Source organism: Phocoena phocoena, chromosome 3 (assembly GCF_963924675.1).
Source record: "Phocoena phocoena chromosome 3, mPhoPho1.1, whole genome shotgun sequence".
NCBI lineage: Eukaryota > Metazoa > Chordata > Mammalia > Artiodactyla > Phocoenidae > Phocoena > Phocoena phocoena.
The window spans coordinates 59,209,994-59,229,819 of NC_089221.1; the positions used below are offsets into that span (position 1 = coordinate 59,209,994).

General features: G+C 35.9%; 1 protein-coding gene across 1 annotated transcript in view; it reads right to left on the reverse strand.

Moving 5' to 3' along the window:
• GFM2 (GTP dependent ribosome recycling factor mitochondrial 2) overlaps positions 1-19,826 on the reverse strand; it is a 46,751-nt gene that overhangs the window by 9,248 nt on the left and 17,677 nt on the right. Inside the window, exons 8-17 of the mRNA XM_065875536.1 lie at positions 17,394-17,482; positions 15,804-15,864; positions 15,350-15,529; positions 13,708-13,788; positions 12,019-12,167; positions 10,439-10,579; positions 10,256-10,355; positions 9,358-9,547; positions 7,354-7,430; positions 4,755-4,893 (exon numbers count right to left, since the gene is read on the reverse strand). Coding sequence (XP_065731608.1) covers positions 4,755-4,893; positions 7,354-7,430; positions 9,358-9,547; positions 10,256-10,355; positions 10,439-10,579; positions 12,019-12,167; positions 13,708-13,788; positions 15,350-15,529; positions 15,804-15,864; positions 17,394-17,482 — 1,207 coding nt within the window. The remainder of the gene's footprint in view (positions 1-4,754; positions 4,894-7,353; positions 7,431-9,357; positions 9,548-10,255; positions 10,356-10,438; positions 10,580-12,018; positions 12,168-13,707; positions 13,789-15,349; positions 15,530-15,803; positions 15,865-17,393; positions 17,483-19,826) is intronic.

Genomic DNA, 19,826 nt, shown 5'->3' on the forward strand with positions numbered 1-19,826 from the left:
AGAAGCTCCTCAAGATTAGGAGACCACCTGAGATGAGATGAAGGGAGTGAAAGCCCTGTGTACACCCTGATGTTGTCAGAGACCCCACCTCTGAACCACTGTTATAAAACCGTCATCAAATCCTCCCAGGTTGGGACACATAGTTTTTCGAGGCAGGAGCCTGCTGTGTCCCCCTTTGCCTGGCAAAGTAATAAGGCTATCCTTTTCTACTTCACCCAAAACTGTGTCTCTGAGATTTGATTTGGCACCAGTATACAGAGAAGTTGAGCTTTCAGCAACATCACCAATCTCCAAGATTTTACTGAGACAAAACTATGCTCTATTTATGTGAGTGACCACGGAAATAGTGACTCATGGCCCAACTTCAAAACTAAGAACTAATTATGCTCTATAATTCCTCTTCATAATTCCTTTTATATTATGAAATATAAAACTAACTTTTATATTATGAAATATTTTATACTTAAAAATACATGCATAACCTAAAACCAAAATGAACATTCATAACCTAAAAACAAAATGAACATTCATGAAACCTAATACTACTAAAGAAACAGAACATTACCAGTAAACTAGAAGCCTTCTGAAGAAACAACCACTATCATGATGTTGTATTTAAACATTCATATGATTTTCTTTAGAGTTGTATCACAGATGCAAGTATCCCTAAACAATATAGTTTACTTCTGCTTTGTTTTGAATATGTTATTATACTGCATGTATTCAGCAACTTGCTTTTTTCTGCTTCACATTTGTGGGTCATCTGGGCTGACAGCTGGTGATGTAGTACATTCTTTTTCACTGTTATATAGTATTCTGTTATATGAACAGAGTACAATTTATCCACTATGTCCACAAATATTTGGATTTTTTTCACCTAAAGTTTTGTTTTATTACAGTGTTATTATGAAGGTTCTTGTATCTGTCTCTCAATGTACATGTGTAAGATTTTCTCTAGGGCATATACCTACTAGTGGAACTGCTGAGTAGTAAGGTCTGCACATAGTCAACTTCATAAGAAAGTTGCCAAACTGTTTTCATAGTGGTTATATAATTTACACTCCCACCAGAAGTTTCTGTAAAACTTTCCATTGCAACTTTCCATAAAACATCTCACCAACACTTGGCATTGTCAGATCTGCATTCTTGCCAATTTTGTTGGTATAAAATGCCATCTTGTCCTTTTAACTTGCATGATCCTAATCATTACTGAGATTGAGAATCTTTTATGTTCACGGGCCTTTGGGGTATCCTCTTTTGTGAAACGTCTGTTCAATCTTTTTTGCTCACTTTTCTACTTGGTTGGTTGTCATGTTTTTAATGATCTTTTGAAGTTCTTTATATATATTCTGGATACTAATCTGTCAGTTTTATATGAGGCAAATATCTTCTCTCAGCTTTTGGCTTGTCTTTTTGCTTTCTTTATAGTGTATTTGAATAAATTCTTAATTTCAATAATATCAACTTTAGTAATCTTTTAGTTCATAGTTTCAACCTTATCTGGTTAGTAAAACAATTCTATATTGTCTTCCAAAAATTCGAAGGTTTCCCTTTCATAAAGTTTTGGGGTTTTCTTTCTTTTTTTTCTTTTTTGCATATATTAGCATTTATTCTCTTTATTCTTTTGTGCTCAAAGGGAGATTTCCAACTCTTCTTTCATATTTAGGCTTTTAAATTCACCTGGAATTGACTTTTGTATACAGTATGAGGTAGGAATCTAAAGCTTTTTCCATATGAATAATTATCCCAGGCCCCTTTATTGAATATCAGTCCACCCTTTCTCACTGAGCTGCAATATCACTGATGTAAATCCAATTTCCACATAGATATGAGTCTGTTTCTAGGCTTTCTGGTTTGTTCCACTGGTATATTTGTCTATTCTTAGCTTGATTTGTGTCATAATGACTATGGCTTTATAATAAGTATTAATGTCTGATACAGTTCTTTGGGTAGAACTGGTATGTTCATGATACTTAGTCTTCTTATCTATGAATAGTATGGTTTTCCATTTAACTTAGGTCTTCTTTAATGTCTGTACATTTTGATAATTTTCTAGATGCACACAAATGTAATCTGCTCCTCATCAGTGATGTGATCATTAGTGATCTGACTGTCCAGTCAGGGTGTGGTCTGATTGCTGCAGCATCTGGTTACTAGTTTTCACCTTGTAACTAATAAGCAATCTAGAGCGAGACACTTGAAGACCATGCAAATATGCTGCTCAACAATGTACTCAATATTAAGCATTCACCATATTACAAGATGACAATTTCTTATTCCAGCCCTCCTCCTCAACATCTAACAGTCAGCATTTGGCACTTCAGTGTAAGGAAGAAGAGTCTCTTCTTCTTGTTGATCTATCATCAGTATGGACTCATGAGTTCCAACTTTTTCTCAGTGGTCTATGATTATTCGTAATTATTGTGGAGTTCAAATTAACCCAGATTTAGCCAGTGGAGCCTCTTCGGGTTGGTTCCTGTGCCCTTATGACACATCCCCATTATTTTTTTGAGCATTTCCTTTCTTTCTCAGATAACATGATGTTCTGTTGCTTGCTTATTTTTGATAGTCTCCTATTTCTTACTAATACTTTCTATCCCCTTTCTTATTTCTTCAAAAATAATACTTTTATACTCAGCATATGATAATTCTAGTATCAGAAGCCTTTGCTGGTCTGCCTGTGATGTTTATTGTTTCTGCTGCCTTTTTTGCTCCTTGTGCCTTTGCTCAAGGTTTTATGATTATAAATAAATAAAATTTTTTTTGCGGGGGGGGGGCTTCCCAGGTGGCAGTGTGGGTAAGAATCTGCTTGCCAATGCAGGGGACATGGGTTCAAGCCCTGGTCAGGGAATATCCCACATGCCGCGGAGCAACTAAGCCCATGTGCCACAACTACTGAGCCCTCGAGCCACAACTACTGAGCCCTCAAGCCACAACTACTGAGCCCACGTGCCACAACTACTGAAGCTCATGCACCTAGAGCCCATGCTCCGCAACAAAGAGAAGCCACAGCAATGAGAAGCCCGTGCACCGCAACGAAGAGTAGCCCCCACTCGCTGCAACTAGAGAAAGCCCGCGCGCAGCAACAAAAACCCAACAGAGCTAAAAATAAATAGATAGGTAAATTTATTAAAGAAAAAGTTTTTAAATTGTGAGTTCATATTCCTTTGTGGGATTTTCTTTGAGGCCTGGATTGAGGATACATTTATCTAAAGAGGCCCTACATTTGTTTTCTCCAGGTTCCTTGGTATATTACCAATCCATAAGCACTTTACACTAAATTCTTCTCTGTTTGGAGTTTTTCAGGTCAAACTGGTTCTATGAATTTAGGCTGAAAATGCTATCAGAAGCCTACAGTTACAAATTCTCAGAAATTTTGCCCCTTTGCCCCACAGTCAGTCAGACAAGTTTCCTTGTCCTCTTCTTTTATGGAGAAGATTTTCCTCATTATTTCCATGAGGATGTGGCCCTCAAGTTCTAGGTTAGACATTACCACAGATTTCTCCAAGATAGCTAGTGGCTTAGGTGCTGGCTTATTTTCCAAGATTCCTGCTCCAGTTTCCTTTTTGGCCTGTAGAAATTTCCATTACATTCTAACCATCTCAGACATTAATTTAAAAGATGTTATTTATATTTTCCCAGAATTTTTGGTTTTTCCAGATATAAAGTCCAGAAAGAGAAATCATCATGTCATTTGCCCCTATATCCTGCTTGTTTAATTTTTCAAGTTTCAATGAAAAATAACCACCTGGCCTTTTTACAAATCGCTGAGTTGCTTAAAAGTTCCTAGTTATCCTAAACATATCTTTTCTATATTTTTTCACAAACCTGCCCATGTTTTCTCCTTGGGGGGCGGATAGGAATGATTGTCATGTTCTTTTGTTTGAGGAACCAAATTGAAATTATCATATGTAGAAAAATCATGCATTCTTACATTTTGGGACAGAAATATAAAAAGTACACTTTCTTAAGAATACCATCAGCACAGGATTACCATACTTATTAAATAGTGGAAATTATTTTCCACTCTATTTTTGGTTTTTTTCTTTTTAAATTTTATATCTTATTTTATTGAGATATAATTGACATACAGCACTGTAGGAGTTTAAGGTATACAACATGATTTAAGTTACACAGATCATGAAACGATTACCACAGAAAGTTTAGTGAACATCCATCATCTCATCTAGACACAACATTAAACGGAAAAAAAATTTTTCTTTGTGATGAGAACTCTTAGGATTTACTCTCTTAACTTCCATTTATAACGTACAGCAGTATTAATCATCTTTATCATGTCATATATCGTATCACTAGTACTTATTTATCTTACAAATGGAAGTTTGACTACCTTCATCTAATTCTACCTTCCCCACCCAACATTTCCACTCACTTTATGGAGTGAAACTGATACACCAACTTCAAATTGTTATACTCCTTCTGGTAGTGAGGACCGGGATGAGCTGTCTACTTCAATGGCTGATCCCACTGCACACCTGCTTGATGAGTGGCTCAGCCAATATATGTAATAAATGAGTTGTAATGAAATAGAGCTATGTCTAAAACAAACAAATGCTAAAAAACAAGAAAACACACACATAAAACCTGTCCCCACTGATGAAAGACACTAGTGACTATGAACCCTGCCTTATGCAACTAAACTAAGAGATTCAGAAAACAGGTCCTGGAGAAAAAGAGAGCAACAGAACCAGCAAATTCTAAATGCTGTGAATTCGAAATGTTTTATTTTTTACCTGTAGCACGAACTGAATTTAGGATGGTCTCTCGGTATGCCACCTGGAGGGGCCCTAGATAGGTTTCCAGTCCATATTCCCTCTTGATTCGGTCATGAATTATCTCAATATGCAACTCCCCCATGCCACAAAGGATAGTCTGGTTAAAAGAGGAAGAAAACAAAGATCAAGGAAAAAATTAAGTTTATCACAAAATACTAATAAAGGTATATCAATATATTTTATTTTTCATTACTTACAAAATGAATTTCTTCCGTAATTTTTTTTGGCTCCTACATCAAAACACTGCTTTTAACTTTTCTGATTGAAATAATAAATCAATTAAAAGTGAATCACTAGGCCAATCTCTTATTCTTTGATAGCTGAATTATCAGCTGGGTAAGTGGTATCTAACTAGAACTACACTTCCCAACCACAAAGGTAGTTCTGGCCAGTGAAATATAAGCATAAATGATGTTGGTAACTTCTGGGTTATGTCTTTAAGGGTAAATAAAGCCCTTCTCTTAATGAAGATATAGACAACTGTCTTGAAATGTGAATGAGGGCAACATCTTGTGAATGGGGGGAATAATCCCTCCCCCAAACACTGCCAACCACATGGCTATTTCCAACCATCCTGGGCACCTTACAGTTTTGTGGGCAGTTGAAATTTCCAAAGTAGCTTGGAACTTTACGTGACAGAGAAACTGACTTTTATATTCTTTGAACCAATGTTATTTTGGGTCCTTGTTAGAACAGTCAAATTTGCATCAAAACCAACCAAAACATGTTTTTGTTTTTAGAAAGCAACAATGGTTATTCCTGAAGAAGGTCTTTGTGTATGAGAGAATATAGTGCAAGGAATCCACATTTGCCCCATTTTATTCATATACCATCTGTGTAGTGAGGCATTAACTTTACCCTAAAGAGAGATCTGGCCCTTGCCTTCAGCTACTGGGAAGTTATCTCTAGGCCAAGATGCTGCCTGATAGAAATGTCTTTGCTTGTCTGGGGACTTTGTCCACCAGATAGTCTAACAATGTGATTTATGATGCGGCTTTGGAATAGCTGTACCCATTTACAACCTAGACAGTAAAGGTAGTAGCCCAAACCTACAGGAGGCACTAGAGATTAAATGTCAACCACATAGACAGTATGTGATTATGCCCTAATAAAAACTCTGGGCATGGAAGGCCTGGGTGAGCTTCCCTGACTGACAATACTCCATGCCAGGAGGATGAAGAAAAGCATTGCATTTAGAACCCTCTCAGACTTTGCCCTAGGTGTCTCTTCCTTTGGCTGGTTCTGATTTGTTTCCTCACACTATAATAAAACTATAATTGTAAGGAACAACAACAAAAAACTATTTGATGTATGAGGGCTATACTTTAATATAAAGTTAAAGAAGTAATTATTTGGAAAAAAGCCAGTTGTAGAATAATACAAATAGAATGACTTCTTATATATCTGTACATATATATTTGGAAACATAAATACTGTGTTTTATAACATTGCACAGCAGAAAAATGGATGTTTGGAAAAGTGTGAAAGGCTATTCACCAAGTTTTCACAGTGATTACCTATGTAGAAAAGGATAGAGAGACTGAAAGGGAGACTTTAATTTTTAATTTGTACACTTGAATGTTATTTGCTATTTAAAAAAAAATATGTACTGGCATTTTTAAAATAAAAAGTTTGTTTTAATTGCTGTTGTAGCCTTCAGAATCAATTAAACTAAATTGCTACCTCATTTAGCTGGCATTTGGGAAAATAAAGTACTCCATATTTTTCAGATTAACTAATCAGTTTATCCTTTTTAAAGGCAAATTTATAATTTTTTAAGGAAAATTTTCTAGAATTTTATATAAACTCTACCCTGCCCCCCTAAAAAGAAGATGCAGAATGAATATGTGTTCTTCTACTGTATTATATAATATACAGCACAGTCCTGTACCTACTTTAGGTCTCTATTTCCTCCCACATTGTTAGGCTGTAATCTATCACTTCTCACCCATTTTAGGTGTGTTATCATCATTAAAAGTATACCTAGGGCTTCCCTGGTGGCGCAGTGGTTGGGAGTCTGCCTGCCAGTGCGGGGGACGCGGGTTCGTGTCCCGGTCCGGGAGGATCCCACGTGCCACGGAGCGGCTGGGCCCGTGAGCCATGGTCGCTGGGCCTGCGCGTCCGGAGCCTGTGCTCCGCAGCGGGAGAGGCCGCAGCGGTGAGAGGCCCGCGTACCACAAAAAAAAAAAAAAAAAAAAAAAGTATACCTATGCATCCTTCCTTTAGAAAGCTGCTTCTATAAGTTTTAGCATAAGAGGCTCAAGGTTTTCTCTTGGGGTTGAACCTTATTTCAAAATTTCACAAAAGGCTGTCTTCTGGAAGGTAGAAATGTTGGAAAGTAGTTTATATAAGTAAGGTATAATCATACTGAGGAATTAGGAGAATTTAACTTGACAGTCAAAATATAATCAGAAATTTATGAGAGAATCAAAAAAGGCTTTTTCTTTCAGGGGCATAGACCAATCAATGTTTTGGATATATGCACTTAAACACTCTCTCTCACACACACAAATGTTTTTACTGAAAGATTCTGGGGATTAAATAATAATATGCATACTTGTCCAGAGTCAGGATCTAGCTTCACTTTCAAACTGGGATCTTCACGCTGAAGGCATTTCAATGCATGATCCAAATCTAGAGGATAAACAATAACTGTTATCTTTATGTTTCATTTTTTTTGATAAGGTACTATACATTCTAGTGGGAAAATAGATGAACAAGCAAATTTTGAAAAAGAAAATTTCAAACAGCGAGAAATGTTCTGGAGAGAATAAAACAAGGTGATGAGATAGTGATGGGAGGTTACTTGAGATTGACCTGGGTAGACCTGTCCAGGATTATTTAGATAAAGACACAAACCAAAAAGAATATCGCAAGTAAAATCCTGAAGAAAAAGAATTCCGGATAGAGGAAATGGCTGTGCAAGGAATGGCTTCTACTGGAGAAACAAGAAGGCTAGTCTAGCTGGATATTGGTGGACAAAAGGAAGAGTAGCATCAGATGAGGCGGGAGATGTGTGACAGGGAGCACACCATGTAAGGTATTGAAGGCCATAGTGAAGAGTTTGGATGTGCACTGGGAAGCCACTGAAGGGTTTAAATGGGATAGTAACATCATCTGATTATGTTCTGCAAAGGTTAAGGAACTGACAAAAAAAGCAAAAAATACTTTAGAAACACATACAATAATAAGAAACTGGCAAAAGGAAGCTAAATTACATCATGAATAAAGAGATACTAATGTGATCACTCTATGATGAATTATCACACCAAGGAAGAAGTAAGAATACAGCTGACCCTTGCACAACATGGGTCTGATGCGGGTCTGCTTATACGCGGATGCAGAATTGGAGGACCTAAGTATAGGGAGGGCTGACTGTAAGTTATACTGGGATTTTCAACTGTGTGGAGGGCTGGGGCCCCAACCCCCCTGTTGTTCAAGGGTCAACTGTATGTTATTTGCATTAAATATGCCATCTAAAGTAAAGAGATACTTTGATACAATCAATTAACTGATATGCACATGCTCCCTCTTTAGACCTGCACTGTCCAAATGGTAGCCACAACCCATCTGTACAAGATATTACGAGTCTGAATTAATGTTAGCTGTAAGTGTAAAATTCATACCAGGTTTCAAAGACTTCACATGGAAAAGAAAAAAGAAAGTAAAGTAACTCAATAATTTTTATATTATGTTGAAATGATAATATTTTGATATACTGAGTTAAGTAAAATACATTACTAAATTAATTTTGCCATTTTAACTTTCTTTAAATGTAGCTATAAGGAAATTCTAAGAAGCGGGATGGAAAGACTGGAGCTTGGGTGCCTGATGACGTGTGGAGTCATCCTTGAACCCCTGGGATACCAATTCAAGGCATATTTTACAAGAGAAAGAAGTGAACTTTTGTCGTTAAAGCAACTGCTATTTGGGGGTTTTATGCTCTATGCAAGCAAATCTAACAAGAAATGTTACAGCTGGAATCATGAGCTTTACTATATACTATACTAAGGAGTTTGGGTTTCTGCTATAAGTAATGAGAAGCCACTGAAGTATTCTGAGCCAATATGCTAAAGAACAAACTATTTATCACTCAGAAAGGTCAAATGACATTAAACATACTATATAAATATCTTCACTGAGTTCTAAAAGTTAAGCCAGAAAACAAGGAAAAGTTGATTTTTATAAATGGTGATGCGGAACCGAATCGGTTATGAATTGGTTACCATCTAATCTAATACACTGGAAGGGCAATCCTGAAGTCAATTACTTAGAATCCCATAGATAGCACCACAAGAACAGAATAAGGAAAAATATGGTAAGAGAAAAATGGCGAAGCTGAAAGAAAAAAAATGAAAAGAGTTTGTAAAAATCAAAACAAATTAAAAAACTAGACCAATCACAAGAAATACTTACCAATAAAAAAAAAAAAGAAATACTTACCAATAAATGCTCATAAAATTGAACTCAGTGACATAAGAAACGTTTTGAGGTTAAAATGTAACTATTTTATCTAAATTATCAGAGCACTAATTAATTGATGCACCAAGATTATTTGTACCTGGCTGCTTAGCCACTGATGGAGGTTCTATGGTACAGAAGAAAACAGGTTCTGGAATCTCCACCCCAGCCAACAAAAGCCTCTCTGCTTCATTGTTTTGTCTATGCTTCTTTTCTCCCTCCCTTTCCGCTCGCCGACATGCAGCTAAAGCACTGGACTTGGATGAGACAATGGTGTCACCAGTGGCAGTCTGCAAGCAAAGAAGATGCCTTGGGACAAAACAGGCTATTGGCAAGCACTCAGCTTCCACCAAGGACCACGAAAACCAAAGAAAAATTTTAAGGTAGCACTTCCTCTTCATCAGAACTTAAAAGAGAGACAAATTCATTAAGCTCATTATAACTCTGTATTGGTAAAGCTAATTTAAGTTGTAGAAGAATTCTGTCCAAAATATGGCTGTAATAAGTTCTAACAATAAAACATTCATACACACAAAAAATACATTTAAAACTCATTTGGTAAAACAAATTCATCTTTGAACAAGAGACAAAAGAACGAAAGAGACAAAAATCCTTGCCCTTACAGAGCCTTCATCGGCAAAATATCTTCGCTTTTTAACCTGATCAGTTATAAAGTTAGATTTAATTGTCTGCAATAATCAAGATAGGAAAAAAAACAATGAAAATAACATTATTTTACATAAACTTAAAACATAAGTATATATCCATAGTGTGTGTATTTTACTTGGATTTGAACTTTATATGAATACAGTCCATTCTGTAATTTACTTTTCTATTAGATGTTTGAGATTCAACCATGTTGATGAATATACTACAATATTCATTATTCCACTACTGATAGCTTTTGGATTGTCTATGGGCTTCTGCTATTACAAAATACCTACTTTTAATTAAACATTTAATCTGTTATTTCCTAGAGAAAAGATTTGGTCACTTACGTTTTTAAGCCCAACAGTCAAAGCAATGTTACCAGCAGTCAGTGAAGGGATTTCTACATGCTGGTCAGCAAATGGCAAAAGCAGACGACTTATTCTCTCCCTGTAAAACCATGATTTATATTAGTAAAAGTATATTTAAAGAAATGAGTGAAGTTTTAGAAAATAACCTAGGCTTCTACTTACGTGCAGTTTCCATTAATATTATGGATGGCCAATTGGCGTTTTATCATGCCTGAGTAAATGCGCAAAAATACCAGTGGGCCTCGCTGCTTGTCATGGAGAACTTTAAATGCCAGGGCACATAAGTCACCCTTATACCACTGCCTATAAAATTAAGGAGAAGTTCCAGAAAAGCCACTTTAAAATACACTTCCTATATATCTATACAGATCAGATCAGAATCACTGCATAAACCTAACCTTGATGTCCTCAAAAGATTCCTCATATCTTCCAGTTTAGCTACCAAGGCCAATTAAATAATGTATTATGTACCTCTCTTCCTCCACCAGACTAAATTATTCATTGGAGATCTTACCATTAATTCCTCAAAACCAAAAACAATGGATTCTCTTCCAAATAGTACCTCTATTAGCAAATAATTCTTGCCTAGATTTCCCTCCTCAAAAAATATACCTAGGAACATCACACCACTTCTTAAAACCCCATACAGGGTAAACAAATAGGTACTTTCCAATTATTGCTTTCACTCTCTCCTCCCACTTTTCTTCAGCTGCATAGCCATATAAATCTACACTATAAACTTGAACTTGTTTACACAGAGAACACTTACAGAATGATGTCCTTAAACTGGAGTTCATTACTAGGTTTCAGAAAGTTTGAATCCCTCTCAAATTGCCAAACTTTGCACATAGGTACATTTTTCTGAGGAAATATGGAAATATTTCTCCATATTTTCATTAGTTTCAAAGGAGTCCATGATTCAAAGTAGGTTAGACACTTCTATTATTGAATTTCTCTAATCTTATTCCTGTTCCCTCCAAATTTTATTTTATTTAACAAATCCTTATATAGAGAGTTGATCATATACTAGGCACTGTTTTATGTGCTTTATAAATATTAGCTCATTTGATTCTTGTAACAATCCTATGAGATAAGTCCTATTCTCTGCATCTTATAGATGAGAGGTTAAAGCAACTTGGAAGACCTGAGATTTAAATCCAGGCAGTACACAGTCTATGTTCATCTCATATCACCATAATGCCTCTCCAGTTGAGGGATATGGAAAGTGACTCAGGTCCTAGTTAATAGGATCAAAGTTCACATCTGTTTGCCATTTGGCACAAAACTCACTCAGATTTTAGAGGATTTATTACGAAGGACAAAGCTGTTAGTGACAAGAGGAAAAAACAATGGACCTTTCCTTACAGTTACAAAATATTATGAAAAATCTTGAAATCCAGAATAAATATAAATGTATCTATAGAATATTTATCAAACATCCCCAGTATACTACTTTTTTTTTTAACTAAGATGGCAGAGTCAACACTTATACTTTTACACAGCAAAAAAGCCATAAATTCTTATTTAGCTCCATCTGTAAACACAGCAGGTTATAAGAGATGATGACAAATATCCCTTTCAAGTAAAAATTACTATGGCTCTATATTATATTATTTAGAATAATATTCTTCACCAATGTTATTCAAAAACTGTGATTCAACTACTCTCTGTGAAACATGACCTATCTGTCTACCTGTCTTTTCAAGGCTATACGATTTTAATCTATGCACTTGCATACTTACAGAAATTCATAGTTGCGTTCTTCGGGTGAAGGCAAGTACATAGTAATAGCATCTAACAAGGGCTGGACCCCTTTGTTTTTCAGGGCACTTCCACAAAGCACAGGCACTGCTGTCTGAGCCAGTGTTACTCTGTGTACTGCAGTTTGTAGCTGTAAAGCAGAGATATAAATGTTTTATGTGTAGTATTCTGGTCTCGACCAAAATATCCCAGAATTAGATGCCTTCCCTAACCAATCACGTAAAATATCACTCCTCAGCACACTTCCATCATTCTTTATGGCTTCATTCTTCTTTATTTTTCATTGTAAATAACATTAATCACTACCTGGTATATTAGATATATATTTATTACTTTATTATCTGTGTCCCCAGTCACTAGAATGTAAAATCTATATAAGCATTATAGTAAGTCCCATAAAGATACTGTAAATCACAAGAAACTGGAAAAGTGCTTAAAATAAAGTAGATGCATAAAAATATTTCTTGAATAAGTGAATTAATATACTTGTGATTTAACCTCGATAGTCTCCTAGAGGAACTGGTTAGAAATTAGAAATATAAATGAGTTACAATTTCTTCAAATAAATTAAATCCACATTAAATAAAATCCAAAGGAAAATGAGGTATCAAAGTGGAAACGATTTTTAAAAGGCCTCAAAAACCAAGAAAAGCTTAGGTGTGCTTGCAAGCTATTGATAAGAGAAACGGTGGGTTAATTTTAGATTGTAAGCTCTTTGAAAACAGAAATCATGTTATGTGACTATAGGGCACAATAAACATCACATTTAAGCATTCGAATACTAAACAAGAAAAAATTCAAACTTACAACATTTTTTTTTTTTTTTTTTTTTCTGCGGTACGCGGGCCTCTCACCGTTGTGGCCTCTCCCGTTGCGGGAGCACAGGCTCCGGATGCGCAGGCTCAGCGGCCATGGCTCACGGGCCCAGCCGCTCCGCAGTATGTGGGATCTTCCCGGACCGGGGGACGAACCCGTGTCCCCTGCATCGGCAGGCAGACTCTCAACCACTGCGCCACCAGGGAAGCCCCAAACTTACAACATTTCATTCAAAAGAAAAGAAATAATTTTTTCCACCTCTAACTTCAAATGGCTCAAAATTAATCGACAGATCTTGTGTTTTTCTTTACTTCTTTTCATGAAAAATAACCAAGTGAATTTGCTGGGCTCATCTTGGAGCCCACTTAAAACACTACCACTTAAAAAACTTTTCATGGGGGAAGTTTCCTGGCAGAAAAAATAAAAAACGCCTTGAATAAATCTGTCATAATTCAAATACTACCACTATTTTACTGGCCTATTCTCTGGTTTAATATATTTCAAAAGAAAACCAAAAAAAGGGAAGACCTGGAATAAGTTTCCACTAACAATTAAAACAGATTCAGAAAAAATGTTCTGAGAAAAATGACCATTATAGTATCCGAAAGACCAGTAGATCAAAAAAAAAATTCTATCTGTGATTTCCCTAATACTACTTAGTGAAATGATCACAATGAAGGGAAAAGCCTGCAGTAAATGAACAATGTCTTTTAATTTTTAACAGTGTTCTAATTTTTAAGTCCGCATTTTCTAATGATATGCAAAGTTGAAAAAAAACCCCCACCTACAATAGAGTAATCAAACCACATCCAATTAGTAAAACTTGGTCAAAGTAAATGAATAATAAAATTTACCTTTTCAGCCGGTAGCAAATCAAAATTCTCACTAAATTCTCCTAAAACCAAGTCAGCAAATTCATCATCCAAATCTGCAACCTATAAAGAAAGGCTTTAGTTCTGTAACTTGCATTCATCATCACAACTATTAACTTAAGTCTATACACCATATTCATTACCCAAATATTTCAAGACAGCTACATGATCTAACTTATCCAGACCAAGGAACTCTTCACATCTTATAAAGAGATAAGGAGTTTTTCTTTCAAAGGAAAGGAGATTGAAAATTGAAGATACGCTCTCATGAGTTTCCTAAACTCATGGGAAGCCAGAGCCAGACAGAGCACCTCAATGAAGTGTGCTACCTACTCAGTGCTCAAAAGAAATAAAAAGTCCACAGCTGATAGCCAATGATAATATATACAATGAATTGCTGTTTTTAAATAGATTTGGGGGGGGTCTTAGTTCATAAAAAAAAGTTTCATTTGGTAATCCTCTAATATTTTGAATGTTCACCAGATCTCCAAGACATTCAAAGTAAAATGACTGAACTTGTTTATAATCCTTCACTGAGGGAATAAATTTAAGTTGAGGGGGTAGTGGTATAATTTCAATAATAAAAATGTAATTATCTAATTCATGTTCATTTCATAATCATCTGCTTATATGACAGGAGAATTCAACTGACAATAAAATTAACAAAAGAGTTTCAAAAGTTTATAATAGTAAAAGGGAGCAAAACATTCAACCTTGGTGAGAAAAACACATTTTTAACAGCTAACTATAGCAGAAATGTACCCAACCATCTTTCCAAAAAGCAGCAAATATGATGATTAAGCATAGCTTCTGGAATCAAACTGTCTGGAAATGGCTCCACTACTTAAAAACTTGTTCAAAAAAACTTTGGTCAAGTTACATCACCTCTCTTTGTCTTGGTTACTCATGGAGATAATACTAGTACTTATCCTATGGTGATACTGGGAAGTTTAAATAACCAATTCCAATTATGCTTCCAGAATATATAGTAAGTATATAATAAGCATTGTTTTCATCGCTGTTCACCTTTGGAACACAGGAAGTTGATTCTAGTCCACACTAATCTTATTCTCTAATTCAAAAAAATTTTTTTAACTTTGATAAAATATAACAAACATAAAAGTACCACCTTAATCATTTCTAAGTGAATAGTTAGGAAGTAGTAAGTATATTCCACACCGTTGTAAAACTAATCTCTAGAACTTTTTCATGTCACAAAACTAAAACTCTATACCCATGAAACAACTCTTCCTCATTCTCCCCTCCCCACAGCTCCTGGTAACTACCATTCTACTTCCTGTCTCTATAAAGTTGAGGACTCTAAATACTTCATGTATCTGTAAACTATGAAGTAAAGCAAATGAAAGATAAACACTGCAATCAAGATAGTGGTGACGGTGGGGTAGATGATTAGTAGAAGGGAGAGAGAAGAGCAGGGAGTAGCACAGGGAGATTCAAGAGTATTGCTAATATTCTATTTCTTAAGTTGGGTGGCGATTACACTGGTGTGCAGTGTATTATACTTTACATATTCCATATGTAATTTCAGATGAAATTTCACAATAAATATTTTTTAAAGTTTCTAAATATTTACGCAATTTTAAGCTCAAAGTGTTTATTTTACTTGTTCAATTAAGGCATTCCTTGCTTCTGTTATCTCCTTCAGCAATTCAGGATCACTCATTTCCAAGAGGGGTTTTCTCTCAAAGTCTTTTCCATCATCTGAATTGGGATTCCAAAGAAGTTTTTCTTTACTTACTACATCCACCACTCCTTTGAAAGTTTTGCCTTCACCAATTGGTAACTATAAGTCAGAGTGAGATTAACATTTTATTAAATGATCATTAGAACTCAATTAGAATTGCACTGGTGATAGAATTTATCTTTCCCCACTCCCCCCCAAATGTCTCTTATCATTATTGCCATAATCTATACCTATTTTTATTTATATCCTAACTTCTTCCAAAAGGATTTGCGAAAGCTTCAAAAATGTATATAATATGCCACAATAAAATACGTTGATGAGGAAACTGAGAAGGATCTGTTCATATTAATAAACCAAATATTAATCAACCAACCTGTAAAAGCAAAGGCTTTGCCTTCAACTTCTCTCTGATGCTTTCAACTGCATAGTTAAAACTGTAGAAAGTAAAATCATTTAAAATGTTAAGATACTTAAAACAGGATTTAAGAATGTACTCTAAAATTATAACCCTAAATTGTTCCTAACATTTACCATTTAACAGTTTTCCACAGGACAACACCTTGTCTAATCTTTGAACATTAATTTCAGATAATAGTGACTGAGTACCTACCATAATTCTGCCACACAGGTATTTAGGGTATTATTATTGTGAGCTTCATTTAACTAAAGTTTGAGGTTAAGTGACTTGATCAAGGTCACACATAATAAACTGGAGTTAAGATTCAAATGCAAGATTTGTGATTACAAGTCAAAGATTCTTTCTTCTAACAACTATATTTGTTATCACACAACTACCCACTTTCTTCCAAGAGCCAGCCTGTCTAATTTTTCTACACTTTTATCTTAGGCATTGTTCGTATCATATGCTATGCTGTTCACTTCTGTGCTAACACTAGGGTTGGCTACCTATGGAACACATGACACATCTTTGGCACGTGGGCTAATTCATACACACATGCAGATCATTCTGGTCCCAATGTCTTTAAGAAGCAGCCTAGTATCCAGTCATCTCCCTCCCCATCATCACAGGTGCTGTCAGTCAGTATAGACAGTATTTCCCTCAACCTCAAGGAACTCCAAACAGAAAAGGGTCAGAACCTAAGCCTAGCACATTTTGAAGGTTGCTGTGCTTTTACTAATCAAGACAAAAGTCCTCTAAACCAGCAGCTTTAGAATTACTGTAGAGAGTTACAGAAATACAAAGCATACTGTGTGATATCAGGAGAGACACGGTTTATGTTTTCTTATTGCCGCTCTCATACCACAGATCAGGATCTCTCCCTTTCACATTTCCCCAGTATCCTTTGATTCTTAATTCTTGCCCTTTCACATTTTCTCCAAATCCTTCGTTATTCTTGATTGTCTGGATTCTGTTCTCAGAACAACGTATCCATTTTGGATTACCACTCTGTAAGTCTGCAGTATTACCACTACATCTCAGCATTAACTCTTTTGCCCTATACGCAGGTCTCAAAACATCTACATTCTCCTCTCCTAGTTTCCTTTCATTGAGAGCATTTTACCCATTAGCTAAAGAAAATCAGAGACAAGGAAGAACATCATTCTCTGAAGCAACTACAAGAAACAATTCTCTTCCCTCCCCCATTAGCAATGACAGGGAGCACCGTAACATTCAGCAATACACGGACTCGACCATACAGCTCTAAACAGAAGCAACGGATTCAGCAAGACATCACTCTGTCAGGAGCCTAGAAATCAGGATAAAGCCTCTCTACATTAGAATCAGAATGATTCATCACCTATCAGCTCTCTATTAATCCCACATTGTTACTTTACCTATGAATCAACTGCTCTGAAAATTTTTTTAAATGGGATTGAACTGGGATTCCATGGTATATTTATACCTTTTAGGGAACAGCTGTTTATAAATTTAAGTTATAGTGCATTAAAAGCTCAAATCATATTCTTACTTTGATAAGCCAAAGAAACACACGTTAAATACCTTGCTCCAATTTTGTCCATCTTGTTTAAAAAACAGATTCGAGGTATCTTGTGTTTATCAGCTTGCCTCCATACTGTAAGAGTTTGTGCCTAGAGCAAAGATAAGGAAAAAAACCCATATTTGACAAAAATAACTATGTTACTACACATGGAATAAGCATACCTAAGACTCTATTATAACATAGAACTGGGCCCTATTCTAGCATAGAATTAGCGCCATTGCACACATACCTCTGGACCCACTCTTATCAGGTTAAAACAGTTAAGAAAATGATCAAGCATGACTGAAGATTATGCTTCAAACTGAGAATACTTTGGGTGAACTAGGTTGCAACACAAAGGGAATTAACAACTGGGAAGTACTGGGAGTCACAGAAAGAGGACTTAACCAAGAATTACAAGACCTACTTTTTGTTTGGCTTCACCTTACTTAGTAACGTCACACAATACTGAACTTATCAGTTTCTGATCTGTGAAATATGGACTTTTGCCTTAATTAATTCAGACAGTTGTGATGTAAAAAGAACAAATAGGAATGTACTATAAAATGCTACTATGATAAAAATCGTGTATTTTTACTGTGAATGTTTGAACGTTCATATAAACTGAAAAGGATTTAAGGGGGGAAAAGGAAGCCAATACCTGTATTTCTAAGTTACAATTCTCATATGCTTTTCTATTTGGCTTTCTGGTTGTTGTTAAACAAGTAATTTTTAATATTTGGCTTCTTTTAATTCCACTTTCTGTACATGTTAAATATAAACAGTTTGCCTAGTACAGTCTAACAGCCCTGAAGCAGAGCATTAAAAGCCTAATGTGCTGACACTGTTAAAACAGAAGCCAGTTTGTCATTTGTTTTATTAGGTAAAATTGATATACAATAAAATACAGTTGACCCTTGAACAATATAGGGATTAGGGGCGCCAACCTCTGTAAAGTCAAAAACCACTTATAACTTTACAGTTGGTCCTCCCTATGTGCTATTCCGCAACTGCGGATTCAACCAACCACGGATTATATAGTTCTGAAGCCCGTATTTAGAGGAAAAAATCCACATATAAGTGAACCCATGAAGTTTAAACCCATGTTGTTCGAGGGTCAATACAGATTTTCAGTTTATAGTTCAATGAATTTTAATAAATGCATATACTTGTATAACTATTACCCCAATAAAGAGAAAGAACATATAGAACGTTAGAGATTTTTATGTCCCTCCCCCCATAGCAACCTGTTCTGATTTCTGTCACCATAGATTCATTCTGCCTATTATTGAACCTCATATAAATAGCATAGCTTCTTTCACCCAACATAATGTTTCCGACATTCATTCATGTTGTTGGGCATACTGGTTCAGTTTTACTGCTAAATTCCTTTGTATAAATGTACCAGTTTTTCTATCCACATGTGGATGTGCACTTGTGTTGTTTCTAACTTGGGACTATTATGAATTTAGCTGCTATAAACATTCTGAACAAATCTTTGGTGAACAAATGTTTTCATTCCCTTGGATAAAGATGGAGGAGTAGAACTGCTGGGTTATAGGACAAGTGTATATTTACCTTTATAAGAAACTGCCAAATAGTCTTCCAAAATGGTTATAATATTTTACAGTCCCACCAACAATGTATAAGAGTTCCAGTTACTCCACATCCTCAACCACGATTTGCTATCATTCTTTTTTTTTTTTTTTTTTTTTTTTTTTTGCGGTACGCGGGCCTCTCACCGTTGTGGCCTCTCCCGTCGCGGAGCACAGGCTCCGGACGCGCAGGCTCAGCGGCCATGGCTCACGGGCCCAGCCGCTCTGCGGCATGTGGGATCTTCCAGGACGGGGACACGAACCCGCGTCCCCTGCATCGGCAGGCGGACTCCCAACCACTGCGCCACCAGGGAAGCCCTATCATTCTTTTTAATTGTAGCCATTCTTGTGGGTATGAAATGGTCTCTTCGTAATTTTAATTTGCATTTCCCTAATGACCAATGAGACTGAGCATCTTTTCATGTGCTCACTGGTCATTCACATGTCTTCTTTGGTGAAGTACCCATTCAAGTCCTTTGTCTTTTTTTTTAATTGGGTTGTTAGTTTTTATTATTGATATGCAGTTCTTCATATATTCTGGATACAAGTCTTTGGTCATACACATGTACTGTGAAAATTTCAGCACATACTCCCTAAGACAATAATATTCTCTACATAATCAACTGTTATTGCACTCTGGAAGTTTAACATTCATATAATATTTTATCTAACATTATAAATTTTCTCACAGTCTAAGGTTTGCCTCTTTTTTTTAAAGTTTCAAGCACCTAATTTTGAAGAGGTCCAATTAATCAACTTGTTTTTGTTTTATGCTTCTTGTGTCTTCTCCAAGCAATTGTTACCTACCACCCCCTCCACCCACGCCAAAGTTAATACTTTACTTTCCCTCTAGAAGGT